This window comes from Lipophrys pholis (genome assembly GCF_963383615.2).
Source record: "Lipophrys pholis genome assembly, chromosome: 19".
NCBI classification, from domain to species: Eukaryota; Metazoa; Chordata; class Actinopteri; order Blenniiformes; family Blenniidae; genus Lipophrys; species Lipophrys pholis.
This window is the reverse complement of record NC_137647.1, coordinates 18,449,424-18,468,384: the sequence shown is the minus strand read 5'-3', so window position 1 is coordinate 18,468,384 and position 18,961 is coordinate 18,449,424. Positions and strand designations below refer to the sequence as shown.

General features: G+C 44.4%; 1 protein-coding gene across 1 annotated transcript; it reads left to right on the top strand.

Moving 5' to 3' along the window:
• Positions 1-5,058: 5,058 nt before the first annotated feature.
• Positions 5,059-17,908, top strand: ldlra (low density lipoprotein receptor a). Its single transcript, XM_080487768.1, has 19 exons — positions 5,059-5,320; positions 9,923-10,048; positions 10,156-10,278; positions 10,387-10,767; positions 10,858-10,980; positions 11,079-11,201; positions 11,336-11,455; positions 11,618-11,743; positions 12,488-12,659; positions 12,747-12,974; positions 13,063-13,181; positions 13,291-13,430; positions 13,515-13,656; positions 14,428-14,571; positions 14,657-14,965; positions 15,102-15,179; positions 15,274-15,437; positions 15,523-16,011; positions 16,053-17,908. The coding sequence occupies exons 1-18, from the start codon at positions 5,254-5,256 to the stop codon at positions 15,577-15,579; spliced, it is 2,742 nt and encodes a 913-aa protein (XP_080343894.1). The 5' UTR covers positions 5,059-5,253; the 3' UTR covers positions 15,580-16,011; positions 16,053-17,908.
• Positions 17,909-18,961: the final 1,053 nt, after the last annotated feature.

The window sequence follows — 18,961 nt, the reverse complement described above, 5'->3', positions numbered from 1 at the left end:
AGACTTTTCTATGTGTATGTTGTGAACATGTAGACGTGCTGAACCTTTACAACCTGTGAGATGCTGCTTGTCACATTCTTAGTTGAACGTGAATGTATCAATAGATACTCCATTTCAGAAATGAGCGATCATAACCCAATACTCATATTGATAACATATTAATATAGCAAACAGAACACAAAAGACAAGAATGGGAGAAATTTTTTTCCAGAATTAGTTAACTTATGATATATTTCATGCTTCCACATCCTTATAAAAGCAGTGAAAATCAAGTTTCCAAGATGCATTCAATGTTTCTCATCAGTTAGGGCTTTTCTGTTTAATGCTGCTCAACCATCTAAGAATAATTACAAATGTTAAATTGGTTGATTTAATTTTCACCCAAAAAATTAATCTTCCTGATGATTTGAGGTGAATATATATGCACGATTAACCCTTTATGTCAAACTAATTAGCATCCATATATGCAGTTTATAAGAAATAATTCAGTGTGAAAAGTGTAAGACTAACAAATATGGCACCTATTGCACGAAACAGCTAAAAGAGAAAAAGAAAATATTTGTTATTGTGTTTCTATAAGACGTAAACTCTGATTGAGTCTCACAATTTGATGACTTGTTGATAACCACTGATTAAAAAACCTGTTTTTCAGGTAACATTAACATTTATTACTGATTCTGAGATAAATCCCCAACTTATATATATTTGAATATCATTATGTTTTAAAAAGAAATATCAAAATATTTGCACCATTATTCTTTATTCAACTCAACTAACCACTAATTCTACAAATATCATCAAAATAACTGTTAGCTGATTGTCTATCTCCTCTTTTTCTGCTCCCGTTTGGTATTTCAACCGTTTAGTGATTATTTTAGCTACTTTAAGTTAATATATTTACTCCCTCTGCTTCCAACTAGGTATTTCTGTACTTTTTATGCAAACGGAGGCCCCCATTTACTCAATGCTTTCAGGGTGACGACGCAAAACTTCTGTTGCGTTTTGGCTGTTTGTTTTCACGATAACGGCGCAGGGAGCTTCGTCGTTTGTTCGTGTACTCGACCTTGTTGGTTGATATCCGGGAAGTCGGGCTTACGTCACAGATGACGTTACGGGATGGCGCCATCTTTATTATTATAGGGAAATCAAACCAGCTGGAGTAATTGTACGACTGCGCTTTTACTTCATTTTTTACCGGCGGAGGTCAGGGCCTGATACAATGTCAAATGAAATATGATAGGGTTGTCTTAATGTCCGCACAAGACACCTGGCTCAACAGATCTAAACAGTGGCCCGACTTTATCTTCCCGGATCTGTACAATTATGTGATAAACAAACCGCGTGAGTGTTTGCAGCCTGTATTAATCCTTCCACATACCGCAAGTGTGAAAACTTTGGTACTTACTTACACGTTCCCCTCGAAAAATGACCCCGACCACAGTCACTTCGAGCCACGACCACGTCCTTATTATCCTCCTCCTATTTTGGGGGGGTTGTCTTTTGCCATGATATGCCCTGACAAACTCTCTTATTTCTGGGTGGCCAATAAACGACAGCCATTTTACGGCGTTCCAGCTGCTTTGGAACGATGAAAACAAATATGGCCGCCACCATTGCTGTGGAGCTGCTAGGAGTAACAGAGTCCCCGTATGCCTGACTTCCCGAATCGTTCTCTGGGTCCATGTGTGGTTTCATTCCAAAAAACCAACAAACAGTGCCAGCTCATGGTGTGGCATGAAAACTACATCGTTTTTGCCGTTGCCATAAAAATGGATACCAATTTCAAAACATTGCCTTGTAATGGCCTGATTCAGAGAGCTTGTTCAGGGTTTCTGCGTTGTTTTGTCTTTCCTTGGTAGAATGTGCTACTCCGCATTCTTTGCAGAAACCCGTTTCCTTCAGATGCTTCTCGGCCCTGACACACGCACGCACGCACGCACGCACGCGCACACACACACACGCACACACACACACACGCACACACACACATCCGCCTTCCCCTCACGTGAATTTGTCAGCATCCCTGAGGCTCGCGTCCCAGCACCTGAACAAACAGGGGCAGTTACATCTGAGACCCACAACCCCCACCACCACCACCACCACCACCACCACCACCACCACACCACCACCACCACCAGAACCCTGAGTGTTTGTACAGTTGTGGTCGTCATAATGTTTTTTCTCCGATTGGACTCATTCCATTGAACTACATGCAGCTGGAATCTGTCCTGTCCTTGGAGAAACGACCCCAAACAAAGCCTCCACAGCGGTCAGGTTCCATTGTTTCATCCCCGTACACGCAGTGTTGCTCTCATCGTCTCTTCGAGGGCCGAGGTAACAAAGACCAACGAAACAACTGCCAAGAAATTGGTTATTGACCCAAATCTGCACAGCCGAGGTATCTCTCCTCTGACGGAGGTTTACGGTGACAGATGGATGACAGAAGTATTGAGTGAAGCCGGCGAGCCTGAAATATTTCAGTCTTTGTCCTCTGACCTACCGATGGAAACATGCCTTTTTCTCCACCGTGTTTCAGCTGCTGCCGCCAAAAAAAAACACAAACTGCTTTGATACATCTGGAGGAACCTGATTTGACCTGTTGGGGTGGAATTAAATATAAAAAAAATAAAAAGTGCGTTACTGACAAGAGAGCAATTTGTTTTTTTTGTTTTTAAAGGAGAAGAAGTGATTGTGGGGAAGGCTGTGTGGCTGGAAGAACCGGAAAGAGGCGGAGGAGACACACGTGGGGGTGGGGGACGCGGGGGCGGGGTTGTGAGGCGGGGGCGGCGCTGGATTCCTCTTTCTGATTCCTGGATCTCATGGACATGTGTTTGGGACGAGGACAAAGTTTAACCAGGAATTTCAAGATTGAATCCGACAGTTTGGAAAGCGCTGTTTGTTTATAGTCGTTCACCGTTGGACTCATTTCCAGCAGAGGTCCCGATAACTCCTGGCCACTTCTTGTAGGACGCAGCGCCGTGTGCAACTGTGAGCCGCATGTTTTCTGCTTCCACGAAAGGAAATCTGATCGTTCAATAACAATCCCTCATGTCGCAATTAGGACAGAATGAAGCTGCTGCTGGTGGTAAAAAGTCTGAAGACAACAGATTGCAAGCAAACTACACAAAACGTTGTAAATTATAATTCTTGGTATAAAAACACTCAACAAAAAACGTTCTTGTGAAGTTTGTTTATTTCTCCTCTGAATGATGTTTGTAGGTAACATGCATTTGTGGGATGAGCAGCAATAATGAAGCTTATCAAATGAAAGAATTCTACAAACAAAGAGCTTGTGTTGTTTTCGTGAGGGAAAGGTAGGAAATGTGTTTTCTGAGGCTCAATCTGTGGAATTGAACCATAATTCCCTGTTATGCAGACCCGCATTCTGATTGGCCACTGTGCCGTTTTGGCGAAACACTAAACAAAACCATTCACTGACCCCTTCTTCATTCTAGGGGTCTCTGATGACCGAGGCAAAACCAAGACCTTGACAAGGACCTCTCTTAAGTACCACAACAGTTTGTCTCATCTGAACTCCTTCAGAGTACCTGGAAGAATCTTGGTTTCTCTCTTGCCGAGTCGAGTCGGCACATTTCCTCACCGACCAACCAACTTTTTATTGAACTTCTCTTCAGTGAGGGCTGAACCTGGCCGGTTGAAGGTTTGGTTCATCCTCGCCTTTTCATCTGGGCTCATTTCGTCATTGAACTCCAGTTCTGTGACTCAGAAACTCTTTATATTTTCTGACATTTAGTCGTCACTGTAGCACCGGTATCCAGAACCCGGTGACTGGACCTCCGCTTGCTCTCAGATCATTTCACCAACCACGTGACAACATTTAAGAGGTTTCTGTGGTGAATTGAGGCCAAACAGGCTTATAAAGGGGGGCTGCCATGTAGGGCAGTGGGTCCCGCAGGGGCCAGGATTGGGAAACTGCATCTTTCCTGCAGGGATGTCAGGGTGGTCATCAGGCTGGAGCGCACCAGTCAGGCGCCAGACTTTAACCTGGCCAAGGTGCCGTGGATCGACCTGAAGAGCGCCGTCCACCGCAGACCTTCAAGCAGAAACAAACAGAGTCCTGTAATTATTGACCGCGTGACGGGGGCTGGTGCAGCAGTGTTGTTTGCCACTCTGAGAATCCCTCGTGCGGTCAGCTCAACCACGACTCCAAAAAACGATTCTTTGAACCTTCAATTGTTTATTGGGATCCGTCGGCGCTGCCGGAGGGAAAAGCGAGCGTCACGTGTGGAGGAGCAGGAGCAGGAGCTGTGTGTTTACAATTCACTATGGAAAAGCTCCAACTCCCACCGAGTCTCTTCAGCTTGGTGTCGCTGCAAAGATTAATCACTGTTGCATTCAGTTGAAATATCTGGAAACTGGTTCACCAGTGTTTCGCCCCTGTAGTAAAGCTCATTCAGACTCAGAGATCCATGAGGATTTAGCATTTTGAACCTGTAATATAAAGTTTATGATCCACGTCTAACCTCAGTTCAGGTGACATTGAAAATGCCAAGATGATTACTTTACAGTCTATTTCTTAGAACGTGTACACACCTGTCACTTTGTTGTTTCTGTGGAAACAGGTCATGGGCTTGATGTTGTAATAACAGCATTGTAAAACAAAAAACTGCTTTGTTTGAATATTTTGATATTCAAAGTGGGAAAAACTGGATTTTTAACGACTTGATTGGAGGTGATCTTCTGTTTTGCAACAAATAAAATATAAAAAAATCAAGATTTCTGCTGTTTTATCTGCATATTTTGTCTAATATTGTGTGTGTGTGTGTGTGTGTGTGTGTGTGTGTGTGTGTGTGTGTGTGTGTGTGTGTGTGTGCGTGCGTGCGTGCGTGCGTGCGTGCGTGCGCGTGTATGTGAGTGTGTGTGAAGGGTGAAGGGTGAATGAAACCCCGCCTCGCGCACTTGTCGCGGCCTCAGAAATCACACCACTGCGTGTCCCCGCCCCCCTCCCACCGTGTCCCCGCCCCCCTTCCCCACGTGGCCCCGCCCACCGCTGGACCACATTGAAATGTGGCGGTGATGTTGTTGTCAAACAGTACAGTGCCGCGGAGCCGCCCTTCATCACCACATCACCTCTCCAGCAGGAGCATCTCTCTCGCTCTCCAGCAGCTTCTACCTGTGCAGGTACAGAGAAGCAGGACCCCCGGAAGCCCCCCTACTCCCCCCCTCGCTCTCTCTCTCTCTCTCTCTCTCTCTCTCTCTCTCTCTCTCTCGAGCTGCTGCAGGCCGGACAGCATGAGACCCCCGTGTTACCCCCCAGTGCTGCTCCTCCTCCTCCTCCTCTGCTCGTTCATCCAGACAAGTAAGTCCTCCTCACCTCTCCTCCTCACAGCTCCACTAATAACTAATAAGGCGCTTTTAATAGCCCCCTTCCTCTGACAGCTCCGGATGTAAGGTGATGAGGGGTACAACAAAAAAAAAAAAGAATGGAACAAAAAGAAAAAGAATGAAAAAAAGGGGGGAGGGTGCAATTTTTTTTTTTCTTGTAGAAAGTAGGTCAGATCTCCCCTCTGTCCCACTCTCCCCTTTTTCTCTCAGGGTCACATTTCTAGGAAAAGAGCTCCCTCAGCCTTCTAACCAACTTTCTTTTTTAAACTCACTCATTCATTTTTTTTTTTTTTTAAATGGTTGCAGCTCTCTTCTCAGTTGCATTTTTTTTAACGCCCCCCCCCCACCTCCTCCCCTCCTCTCACTGGCTTTTTGAATGGAGCTGCATGTTTTGTGCCTTTTCATGTACTGGCGCTCAGCTTTGTGCAGCCAATGAGGCTCGAGCAGCGTGAATACAGTCTGGCTGGTAGAGAAAAGGATGTCAAGCAGGGAGAGGAGGGCTGCTCTCAAAAGCCGGTAAAAAAAAAAAAAAGACAGAAGAAAAGTTGCCATTCATAATGTGGGAACCAGACTACAATGGGGAGAAAAAAACTCCCAACATGGCAACATTTCAGATTGATTGCATCGAGTTGGATTTACAGGTGCACCGACTACATCCAGCATGATGCAGCGGCTTGTGTGTTTGCAGAGGCCCCATACAACCCCCCCCCCCCCACACACACACACACACACACACACACACACAATCCCGGCCCCTCATTGATACACAAATACAGACATTGTCTTAAAGCACATTCCTCTAAGTTTTGGTGGCACGTCGCGGCCGGATGGAGAGCGGCCGTCAGACCTGTTCCCACTGGGTTCTGGGAAGCTGGTGAGTGGTGTTACGTGTTGGAACTGGTCGGCCGTTCACTTTTCACACACTGCAACAAGCAGATATGTATCACATCCAAACCTCCAGTCTGGATGGAAGAATCCCTGAATACTGTGGCATGCAGCCTGTACTTTAGTTCTGTAGTATCATTGACTCATTGGACGTTTTACTGCGTTGATTTATCTCCCTGCAGGAAGCCTGTTAGAAAGTGTTTATGTGACAGTAACAGTTAAAGTCTGGTGGGATCATTTACTCACAGCATTTGAAGTTTTCAAGATCAGTTCATTAAAGGAAGTTCAGGACTGACACAATGTCATCCTCTAGCTGATTCACATTTGCTGAAGATTACTGAGACAAAATGATGCATGCGTTTGATGATCTCCACCTCAAAATTCATTCAGCTTTACAGTATTTAAGGAATACTTGGAATTGAGGTTCAAATGTGGTGAATGAGGCCAGTTTGAAAGAAACCATCACAAAGATAGACAAGATCAGCAGAGAAGACTGACGGGGCCACCGGGCGTCCATTTTTGATCTGATATGATCCAGGAATTCAGTTCTGGTAGAAATCCTCTTTTCACAATGTCAACCGGATCACCAATCACATGCTTTCCAATCATTGTACTACAGTAATAAGATTGGTAGTTACAAACTAGAGACGGTATATATTTTAGGTTTCCCTCGCTGCCTCATTTTAGAATCGTTCACTAATTTAGCTGAGCGGTGGTCGTAGATTTCCTCCTTTACACAGATTTGAGACTCTAGGAAGAAGTCCACAAACAAAAGCATGGAGGCGTGCTTGTTATTCTTCTCAGATTCACACAGAATCAATGCCGTTCGGTCCAGTTTGCCCTTCGCGGTGTGACCTTTAAGCCCGGTGAGTAAATATCCAGCGTGAACCCGGGTTTGGGTAACGTGACGTCGGCTTCTTGGAATCAGAGCTGACTCTGTCGGACGACTCTGGAATCAAACCTCAAGGTTAAACCTTTCACTGGTGTTTAGAGAAATCCTTTGAAAGGCCTCCAAGTCTCTTGATGTGCAGGCGACCTTTTATCTTTATGGTGAAGGCGATAATACGGCACCTTTCACATGCGATCATAAAGCCGATTAACGTATAGCTTGAGGCTTATCTTTACAATCACGGGGAGACAAACCACGCAAAAGCTGACGAAATAAAGCCTTGGTTTATTGACTTGCTACAGGTAAAGCATTAACCATGACTGATGGCAGCAGATGTTTGAGATTTTCGGTCTCGTGAGAAGAGTTCATCGTCTATTCTGAGAGTGTTGCACATGAACGTCTCAAATGGAGGTCAAAATGCTTCATCTGAGACCTGCTGACTCAGGTAATGAGGAAGATAATTAACAAACTGCTGGTGGGACTACAGTTAACCCCCCCCCCACCCCCCACCCCGTCCGGCCTCCTGTCAGAAACAGGTGGCTGTCCGCTGTGCTCGGCCCCCGGGGGCCACGGGGAGAAATGGCCTCCGGTACTGTTTCATGAAGTGGCCGCGTCTTTGATGTACAGTCTAATTGGTTCTTCCAGTCCACTGGCTTCATCGGGTCCATTAAAGATGGGGGACTTGGTGGGGGGGGGGGGGGGGGCACTTTGGCCATCAGGGGCCGTGATGGTTGAGAGACAGGTTTTCCTGCTGTGATCATGACCTCGTCCTATCAGCTCCCTGATAAAAGCAGCTTGAACGACTTCCATAGGAACTCCACATATCTGTGTTTGGGTTGTAGTTTAACCACACCCCTTTACAAACAAGTACACACGTGTCCATGTTTCCTCGTGTGTGAGACATGGCCGCGTGTATACACCGCAGCTTGCAGCCACACACTCCTCTGGACACATTCATCATCCTGCATACCTTCACAGAAGTTTTACCTCGTTGGAAATAGTTCAACTGTTTGATTTCATGATGATTTCACTCATTTTTTCTTTTGTTTCTTTTACACATTCCTGGTTCCTATCGTCCAGGGGTCTGCTCCCTAAGGCTCGAGAGCCCCATGTGACTCTTCAACCCTGCTGTAGATTTCACTAAATTATATATAAACAGATTAATTTAAAAAAAATAAGCTCAAATTTACAAAACAATAATAGCTAAATGGCCCCCCCAAAATTTTTTATTGTAAACTATATTTGCTAGAAATGACAAACAACAACAAAAAACTGCTAAAATCGCATTGACTGAAAGCTTAAATCACTAGAAAAGGTGAAGGGGAAAACAACTAGAAAGCTACAACAGCTAAAATTGCAAAATCCAGTAAAATTGGAAAGAAAATCAGCTAAAAATACAACAAAAAGACTATTGTTATTTCCGTTGCAACCTAACTTACTGTTCTCTTGACTGTAAAAACTAGATTCAAAAGACTCATTTGCTCAAAGAGGTTGCAGACCTCAGTGATAAGTTATCGTGCCCTGGTCCAACTGCGTCAACTGTCTGCGGCTTTGACCCCTGATAAAAATAAATGAGTTTTAAAGAGACACGATCTGGGCTGCACGCGGTCAGGTGACCATGTGGTGATGTTGAGTGATTTCATAAATATGATTTGTTTGGTTGAACGAAATCATACGTAGACTTTAGCATGACTTCACTGAAGATGTTTGTTCAGATGGGTATTATCAATGTACACACAGGATTGTTTGAATCAGATTTCAGAGTTACTCTTTTGTCACATTTCAGGTACCAAAAGTTCTCATCTTGGTATTTTTCTTGGCTGAGTATTTATTGGTTTTAAATACATTTACTGTAATGTAAGTTTAATACCATTGATATAATGTCATGTTACTTTACATACTTTATATACATGTGTTATGTCTTCCCTCACCTCCAGTGTACCTCAGGGCTCTGTCCTAGGTCCCGTCCTCTCCGCTTTTTGTGAATATAATACACAGTCTCATTACTATGTTGATGACACCCTGCTCTCCCGTTCTATTATTAGAACCACTAAAGGGCTTTATAGATCTTCAACTTTCAGTTTGCAATAAAGGCACGTGGGTGTAAATACACCAAATCACGCAGACTGATGGAAACCTGTAAGTGACTTTCACTTTGAGTGGATGACTGACAGACTTGGCCGTTCTATTTTCTCGTTGCTTTCAATTAGAGACTTTTGACATTTATTAGTTGCTGAGCTGATAACTTTGCCATCATGAAGCAGTATTTGAGTGAAAGCGTTTTATGAGAGCAGCTGTAGCGTAACTGAAGAACAGTTACTGCTGAACAGAGGTGTAGAGAAGCCATGCCTTGTTAGATCCTTAACCCATTTGGGTTTCCTGTCAGGGATACACCTGATAAAGAAGGCACCGATGAGACAGGCACCACTTTTGACACGTGTTTACAGATCCTGCATGAAGCCATGGTCATGTGACCTCTAACAACGTGCCACAATAACTAAACAAGTTGACCGATGGTGAAAAAAGAAAAAGTTTGCAGGTAAAGCTGCGGCCTCTGAAGCCTTGTTTACATATCATATCGTCCATCTGCTACCATCTTCACGTTGTGACGTTACAGCGTCATTGTCCTGACATCACCTCCGATTCAGTCAAGGTCCCATCAGCTAAACAGGAACATAACCAAACATGAAAGGAAATCAACTCCGAGTGCTTTATCTATTTGCTACTAATTGTGACCAGGCTAACTAGCTAAGTCTGTATGATCACCAAAACAATGTTTTTTGTCCAATCTTTCTGTTACAGGAGCGCTAACGTCATGTCGGACAAACCAGTTCCAGTGTTTGAACAGGAGATGTATTACAATGAGATGGATGTGCGACGGTACAGATGACTGTGGGGACGGATCTGATGAACTTCCTGCCAACTGCTGTGAGTATCTGGCAACCCTGTATCACAATTTATATGTGTATGTATGTGTGTTTATGTATGTATATATATATATATATATATATACCCTCTTTTTCTTTAACTTCTAGTGACCAAAACATGTAGTCCAACACAGTTCAGTTGTGCGGGCCGTCTTAACCAGTGTGTACCAAGGACTTGGCGCTGTGATGGAAAAGCTGACTGTGAGAACGGAGCCGATGAGGACGGCTGTGGTGAGTTGTGTTGCTTTTCTCTTTAGTTTTGTTTTCTTCAGTTTGTACTCTAACGTTTGCCCAGTTATTCATTCCCCTGACTGACCAGCATCCTCTCGTCCCTCGTAGCTGTCAAACAGTGCAAAAACTCAGAGTTTCGCTGCGGGAACGGCCAGTGTGTGTCGTCCTCCTTTGTGTGTGATGACGAGGCAGACTGCGACGACGGCAGCGACGAGGCCTCGTGCCCACCGGTCACCTGCAGCTCCACGTCTTTCCAGTGTAACAACTCTCTTTGTATCCCGCGATTGTGGGCCTGCGATGGCGACTCCGACTGCCCCGACGGCTCGGACGAGTGGACCCAGAACTGTGGCACAAAGAGCGTGGCCTCTGCTCCCACCCACCAGTGCTCTTCGCTGGAGTTTCACTGCGGCAGCGGGGAGTGCATTCATGGTAACTGGAGGTGCGACGGAGGAGCTGACTGCCACGACCGATCGGATGAAGCCAACTGTGGTAAATGCAAGTCTTTACTAAGTGCTTGTGTTGTTTGCCAATAAGCTGTCCTTCACTTCAATCCATTGTCACCTGCCATCGTCCCTCTAGCCCACGTCACCTGCCGTCCTGATGAGTTTGAATGCGGCGATGGCACCTGCATCCACGGCAGTCGCCAGTGCAACCAGCAGTACGACTGCAAGGATATGAGTGATGAAATGGGCTGTGTTAATGGTACGAATCTCTGCCTTTCACCATTTGGGCATCGGATAAACTGCCGACTATCTATCAGGTGTTGAAGTTATTTGATTATTTCTATGTCCCCTACGCAGCGACTCACTGTGAGGGTCCCACCATGTTCAAGTGCCGCAGCGGGGAGTGCATTAATATGGAGCGGGTGTGCGACAGGCGTCGCGACTGCAGGGATTGGTCAGATGAGCCTCTTAGGGAATGTGGTGAGTACAAAAGCTCCCAACTGGTAACTGTCTGGATAATTACTACTTTTATGTATTTAACTAGGGTGCTGGAAGCTTGAGAATGCTGGTTTTGTCCTTAGAGAAAAAAAAACCCTTTTCTTCTCCCACTTCAGGCTCCAATGAGTGTCTGTACAACAACGGTGGTTGCTCTCATATATGTAAAGACCTGAAGATCGGCTATGAGTGCTTGTGTCCCTCCGGATACAGGCTCGTTGACACTAAACGTTGTGAAGGTACCTCACTCATTCACAACCTGTGACCCCCTCCTCCACATGTCAGTCTTATCTGACCTTCACTGAAATTACCAAAAGTTCAGTAATCTGTTTACTGTGACAAAACCTTTTCCAGTCAAACACTGTGACTCACAGTTTGTTTCTTTGGTGTCATTGAATCAGATGTCGATGAGTGTGCCTACCCAGACACCTGCAGCCAAATCTGCATCAATCAGATTGGCAGCTATAAGTGCGACTGTGAGGAAGGTTACCAAGTTGACCCAGCAACCAAAGCCTGCAAGGCCATTGGTAAATATGAACTATCTGTATTCCGCCCATGTGGTTTGTGATATGATGCAACTATCAAATGCTTGATGAAACTATGACTTAAGCGTGCGTCCCTCTTTTATAAACAAAATCGAGTCGAGGACGAGCTGCATCCATGTTAAGTCAGAAACACTGAAATGTCAATGCTGTTATGGTAACTCAAGTTAAGAGACTATTTATGTAGCCTTGCGTTGGCAGTATGCAAATATTGTCTTTCTTTGAGCCCATTCCGTAATTTCAAAGTAAACATGTTTATTTGTCTTTGCGTACATAAACTACAATACAGAGATGTATGAGATGTACCCAAAGACAAATAGACACGGTGTACACCATCACTGGAACAGGAAAGCCAACTTTGTTGGCCTTTGCTTTGACTCCTACAACCTGATCAGACTTTGAGAAAATGTGTTGGTGTGTTTCAACTATGTACGAGCTACACCTCCGGAGTTATTCCAACTTTGTTGGCCTTTGCTTTGACTCCTACAACCTGATCAGACTTTGAGAAAATGTGTTGGTGTGTTTCAACTATGTACGAGCTACACCTCCGGAGTTATTTTGGCAATCAACCCATGATGTGTCAACTTCTTGTAGTCATGGGAACCTTTGAACCCAATTCATTGAAAAAGAAGAGGTCAAACTAAAGAATCATGTCGGGATTAAAGCGTTCTCTTTATACAGTCTGGAGACAGATAAAAAGATTTAACTTGTCTGTGTTGATTTTGTTAGGTACTATAGCCTACCTATATTTCACCAACCGTCACGAAGTACGAAAGATGACTTTGGACAAGAGTGAATACACAAGAGTAATCCCCCGTCTCAAGAACGTCGTGGCTCTCGATATGAACATGGCCGGCAAAGAGATCTATTGGTCAGACATCTCACAGAAAAAGATCTACAGGTGAGTAAGAAAAACATCAGAATATGAAAAAAAATGTGTTTGTGTCCTTTATTTCTGTTGAATTCCTGTCGTCTTCTCAAACCCTAGAACTTCGATGGACTCGGCTGACGACTCCACTCACCACCATATCGTGATCGATCGTGACATTGATGCACCTGAAGGCATCGCCTTTGACTGGATCCACCGTAACCTTTACTGGACCGACAGCATCCGCGGTACCATCTCTGTGGTGACGGCAGATGGCAGCCGCCGCAAAACTCTCTTCAACCAGGGATTATCGAAACCCCGCGCTATTGTGGTTGACCCCCACAGCAAGTAAGCAAACAGCAGTTAACAAGTAAAGTACAAGCCAACGGAGTCGGCTTGTCTGGGATCTTTAACTTAAATCTTTCTCACTCTCCAGCTTTGTGTACTGGACTGATTGGGGAAATCCTGCAAAGATTGAGAGGGGAGGTCTCAATGGAGGAGATCGCTCTGCTCTGGTCACTGACAATATAGTCTGGCCAAATGGCATCACACTTGGTAAACTCCAGCGTCAATGGCTCTCTAGTTTCACCTTGTTATCCATCCAGGGGAGCATGATTTTCAGGTCTGTCTTGTTGACTGCCCCTGCTTCTTCCCTTCCTCCCAGACCTGTTAAACCAGCGGCTCTACTGGGTAGACTCCAAGCTGCACACACTCTCCAGTATCGATGTGCAGGGTGGCAGCCGACGTACCCTCATTATTGACGAACACAACTTAGCCCATCCATTAGGAATCACTGTGTTTGAGGTATATCTTCGCTGCCTGATCCCCATCAACTTGTGAATGCACTTGTGAAGAGTTGCTTATTCTCGGTTCTCTCTATGCTTGTAGGAAAAAGTGTTCTGGACAGATGTGAGCAACAACGCTATCCTCAGTGCGAACAGGCTGACGGGCGACGACATCACATCAGTAGCAGAGAACCTCATGTCACCAGAAGACATTATTCTCTTCCACAACCTCAAACAACCTGCCGGTAAAGAAAAAAAACCATACTATTCGTCTGATAATGAGTCTTATAGGTGAATAAATACACAGAAACAAGTTAGAATTTTTGGTTTCCTAGTCCTGAACACAGTTGTTCTCATGGGTTTTGTTATGCTGCTTGAAATAAGGCCTTTCTTCAACACAGGCTCAACGGACATAAAACATGCCTGTAAATACATCACTTGGGAATTTTTGAAAAAAATGTAGTTGCTAACATGTGGCCTGAAGGGGATTACAGATGCTGCAGGAGGCTTTGTGTCAATAGGCCATACATGGACTAGTTTCCCTTTGTCTCCTTCTCCAATTCATCCATGCTAAACCTCCAAAAGGTTGTAAGTCAGAAACTCCCAGCATTTTCCATGCCCCATTAAGACTTTTGCGCATTAGATAAATCTGATAGTTGGTATTTTTGCAGTAGTGATCTCAAGGTGAAGTTTTTAGCCTTTAGTGGTGTTCCGGTACTAGTAGTTGCATCATCCGGCCTAAGGTTGCTGGGTATTGGAAGCAATCCAAGCTGACTGTGGGTGAAGGCAGGGTACATCCTGCACAGTTCATCTGTTCTTTGTAGGGTAAACACAGAGAAACACATGGACAGTCACACCTGAAAACTCCACACACTCTCAAACTGGAGATTCTGTTGCTGTGAGGTGACAGTGATCAGGTCCTCTTCAGTCACATGATGCTTACTGCCCGGCAATGCAGACACAAATTCAGAAAATATAAAGTCTGTTAAAATATTTATCTCTTTTTGTTGTTTCAGGAAGCGACGGATGCCGGGTGTCCAATGGTGGTTGTGAATTCTTGTGCCTGGCGGCTCCTCAAGTGGGCCGGCACCCCCCCCAATACACCTGCGCTTGTCCAGATCACATGATGCTGGCCAGGGACATGAGGACATGTGTGCCTGGTGAGTGGATGTTGTGTAATACTAATGAGAAAATGATGAAAGTTGTTCCTGGCTCTCACCCGTCTCCTCTGTTTTTTCAAATCAGCTGAGGTGACGCCAGAGGCTCCTGTGCAGCCTTGTGTGATCCCCACCCAACCCCCTCGCCTGCCAACAGTACCTCCCAGCACCACACCTAAGCTCGAGGTCCGCACCACCACCGCCAGGCCTGTGGTGATCACCAGCACGGTTGCCCAGCCTCCGCGACGCATCACCAAGCCTCCAATCAGGAGGACCACACCTGAACCGGCAGCACCTGAACCGGCAGCACCTGAACCGACAGCACCTGAACCGACAGCACCTGCCCCGAAGCCCGAAATCCCCCAGACCACCACCCAGGCTCCCATCACTTCTCCAGGCAAGTGGCCACTGTTTTGTTTAAGATAAGATGTGTTTTCCTGAGCACATCACTCTCAACTCTTCTACTCGATACTCTGGTGCAGGTCAGCTCGATGAATCATTAACTTTCACTGTTGTGTTTGCTCTTCCTGCAGATGTCCAACATAGAAACGTGGTCATACCTCAGTCTGCCTCCAACACCCCAATAGCGCTTTACATTGCCTTGCCTTTCGGTAGGTTGTTTATGTAGCTGTTAATTCTCCCAAAAATAACTGATTATATGAAACAAACCCACTCACGTGCCTCTTCTTTTGTCCCATTTGATAGCAATTATTTCTCTGTTGGCTGTGGGCGCACTGCTGCTATGGAGGAACTACAGGCTAAAGAACACCAACACCATTCACTTCGACAATCCCGTCTATCAGAAAACCACTGAAGACCAAGTGCACATCTGGAGAAGCCACAGCATTGATGGTTACTCCTATCCAAAAGTATGTCTAAGAGGAGTTTACCTCAGGGCTAACTTACATGCAGAAATGTTGAGTATTACATTTTCTATGTTTGCTTTCCTTCCAGAGACAAGTTGTGAGCTTGGATGAAGAGGCGGACAATCCCGCCTTCACAGAAAACTGAAAGAAACAGGAGGAAAGAGGAGGCTCGTCAATAAGCTACCTTCAATGTATTTTTTAGGATTTTTACCTCACACAGCACAAAGCTATTGAAGACAAAACCTGTAACTGACAAACTGGACCCAGGAAATCCTCCAAAAGCTTTATACAGTGGATATATCAGGGTAAAGGTGAAAGATATTTGTAGGTTCATCACGTCCTTTCCCAATCTAGTCAACGGTGGACATTTTATACTTTAACGTAGCAAATCTTTAAGAGTTAAGATCCCTCAGTTGTTTGTTGCCTTCTCACTGTGATGCTGCTGGATAACTAAGGCCTCGTAACCGGGTATTTACAAAAACAGCTATTTCCACCTCTACGTTTTCAAAATTAACATTGATCACACCAGATCGTTTTCACAATAATGTTGTTCTACACAAACCCACATAAAAACCTCGTTAGGAGCTGCTATGAGCATGCCAAACCTAAATGCGGCAGTGTATCGGGAAGCATAAAGTCGCTGCTCCTTGACACAACACAGCATTTATGATTGTTAAAAACAATTACAGCATCTATTGAAACTCATCACAGGAGCCAAACTATAGACACAGGTCGCACACATACGATTTTGACGAGGCTGATGATGCTGCTGTGGTGCACTGTGACTGTCTACATGCAAACGTGAAGGCTGAGCTTCTCCACATCTCCACTTTGGCCGGAGTTTTCAGATGTATTTGTATTCAGCTTCGTTTTAGTGTAAACAAAAGGCCCAAACGCATTGAAATATCAGTTCTTGCTAGATGTAAACGTTTTGCTATTCAGCTCCAAATGACTAATTTCATACAGCTCTTAACAGGTTATTAAAAAAACAAACCAAAAAAAATTAATGCGATAAGTTTGCAACTGTGAAACTAGTCCCAGGAGACACTAAGCGTAGTTTAGAAACAGTTTCCAAACAGTTTACATTTTATTTTTTCAAGCAACTTGTCCTGACGCTAAACTACGCTAACTCCTCCTTGCTTCACTGTTACTACACACACTTGATTCATTCCTAAAAACATATTCTTGTTTTATTGTAAACAGATTCTTCAGTGTGATTAGGGCAAAAAGAAACTTAGGAACAGAAATGATGGCCCATGTGGCTGCTAATTTCTGCTTTAGATATGAAGTTACTCTCTGCTAATGTGCTAACTTAGCGGAGTGTAAACGCTGGAAAAAGGAGCTGAACAGGGAAAAAGATGACAAGAGTTGATAACAAACTCTTCTCTCATTCCAAACTATAAAACAGGTAGTAGGTGTTTTCTATGGTTTTGAGTGAAAACTGTGTCCTGGTTTGAAAGAAATCTGCTATTTCCAGTCTCGAGCTAGTTTTGCTAATTTGTAAACTTCACATTCAGACTATAGTGAATGAGAAAAACTGTTCTCCTAGTTTACCTTTAATTCTAAGCTCTTAGATGAATGTAGTGTCAACGGTTGAACCAACATGACCTCAGTACGTCCTCATATGTGTAATTCTTAGTTTTGCGCCAACAACTCTGCCTCATTAGCGATAATCATTTTTCAAAGGGACCTAAACCACAGCTTGATGTGTTTGTGCCTTGATGCTCTTCAGTCTCCACGTATCCACATGTGGCCTGGAGCTCCTCCAGAAGCTGTGCGTAGTTTTCCTTATTTGCGATCGGCTGCCTGGACAAGCAGTCTTGGAGGTTTTCCTCCCCCGCCTCCCATCCCTCTCGTGAGGTACAGCACATTCCTCAGGGCCCGAGAAGCTTTGATGCAGCCATGTGTGGCCGATAGAGCCGTGTCCAACGCTCGGTACCATGCATATTTATGTGCTCCCTCGGGTCCGGCTCACCTTACACCGACCAGCGTTTCAGACAAAAACATCGCCATGTGCCCTACTGTATCCACCCGGTTGTAAACGCGGACTGTTTTCCCACCATGTGTTGGTATTGCTGACAGACTTGTGCCTTCAGACTGACATACTTTCTTCATATGATCATGTCGGTGCTATGGAACTCAGCGGATTTGTACAAAGTGTTTGGCTGTTAACAATTGAGGGAAGTCTTCTCCTCCTTGAGCCTCTAAAAAGACATTTTCGTGAATACCTTTCAGGTATTGAATCAGATTGCAACAGTATTGTGCTTGTGAGGTTGTACAATACGTCTTTTTTTTTCTTACCAACATTGCAGATGAAGCCTGTAAATATAATGTTCATAAATGTACATATTTGTATTTGTTCTTAACTTGTTTTTTTTTTTCTTTTTTGGTCGCGTTTGGAGATGTTTTAGCATTTGTTGTAAACTTCAAATGTTTGATGTACATAAATAAATGCTTCTATTTATTATAGAATCAATACTCTGGAGTCTTTTTTTTTTATCAAACGCCATCTTAAAGGGTTTTCCACTACATGCTGTGAGGAAATCCACTCTCCCTCCCTCTACTCGTCCTCTGTGTGTTATTATTGCAGTCGAATTGTTTTTGTACGCAGGCAGGAACAGTAACATGAAGCTTGCCAATTTTCTTTTCTTTTTTTTTTTTTATCACTCCCCCTTTTTTTCCCTCTTGGTTGGGGGGGGGGCTTTCTAGGAAAGGGGTCTGCTTGAAAACGTGACCTTTTCCATGGAAATGCAGACGTCACGGCGGAAAGAAAAAACCACAATGTTTCCCAGAAACTCCCCAACAGCGTAAGATCTCAAGGAGGAAAAATATGAAGAAACAGGAGAAACGGGCCTCTTCTCCACAATTTTAATTCCCCAACATGTGAAAGTAAAACGGTACAGATTACTTCGCTCATTGTGAGGGCCAAGAGAAAAGGATTTACTGCAAATATGGCTCCTCACGCCATTAACTTAATTATAGAGATACATGTGGTTAAAATGACTTTTTTAACCACATTCTTTTCAGAATCTGTGCGATCAATCATTAACTTGTGCTGGATGAGCTGTAGAGTTCTCCTTGGTGGACATGTTTACTTTCTGTCTATGTTTATAGAAATTCACCCACAGAGGGTCTGTTTCACTAAGATCCTGCATAAAGGGTGCAATACTGGCACTAAAACAATACATAGCATTTTGCAGTTTGTTTACCAGGAATAACAGCATGAGTGACATCACAGGTAAACAGCAAAGAGGGTTTTGTGTACGTTACAGCCTGCTCACATGAGAATATTCTGTTGGAAACAGTATCGGTTCAGTTTGTTTTACTTGAGCTCCCCACAGAGTGATTTGATGGCACTCCGAGCCCCGACTAAAGCAAAACTATGTAGCTGGTTGTGTTGATAGAGGAATGTATGGGAGGTTTACAGCAAATATATCTGGAAAAAAGCTCAGTGTAGGTCCTCCAGCAGTCTCAACCTAAAGCAGCTTCATTAGAAAATGGTCCAGTTTGGCCTGAACCATAAATAC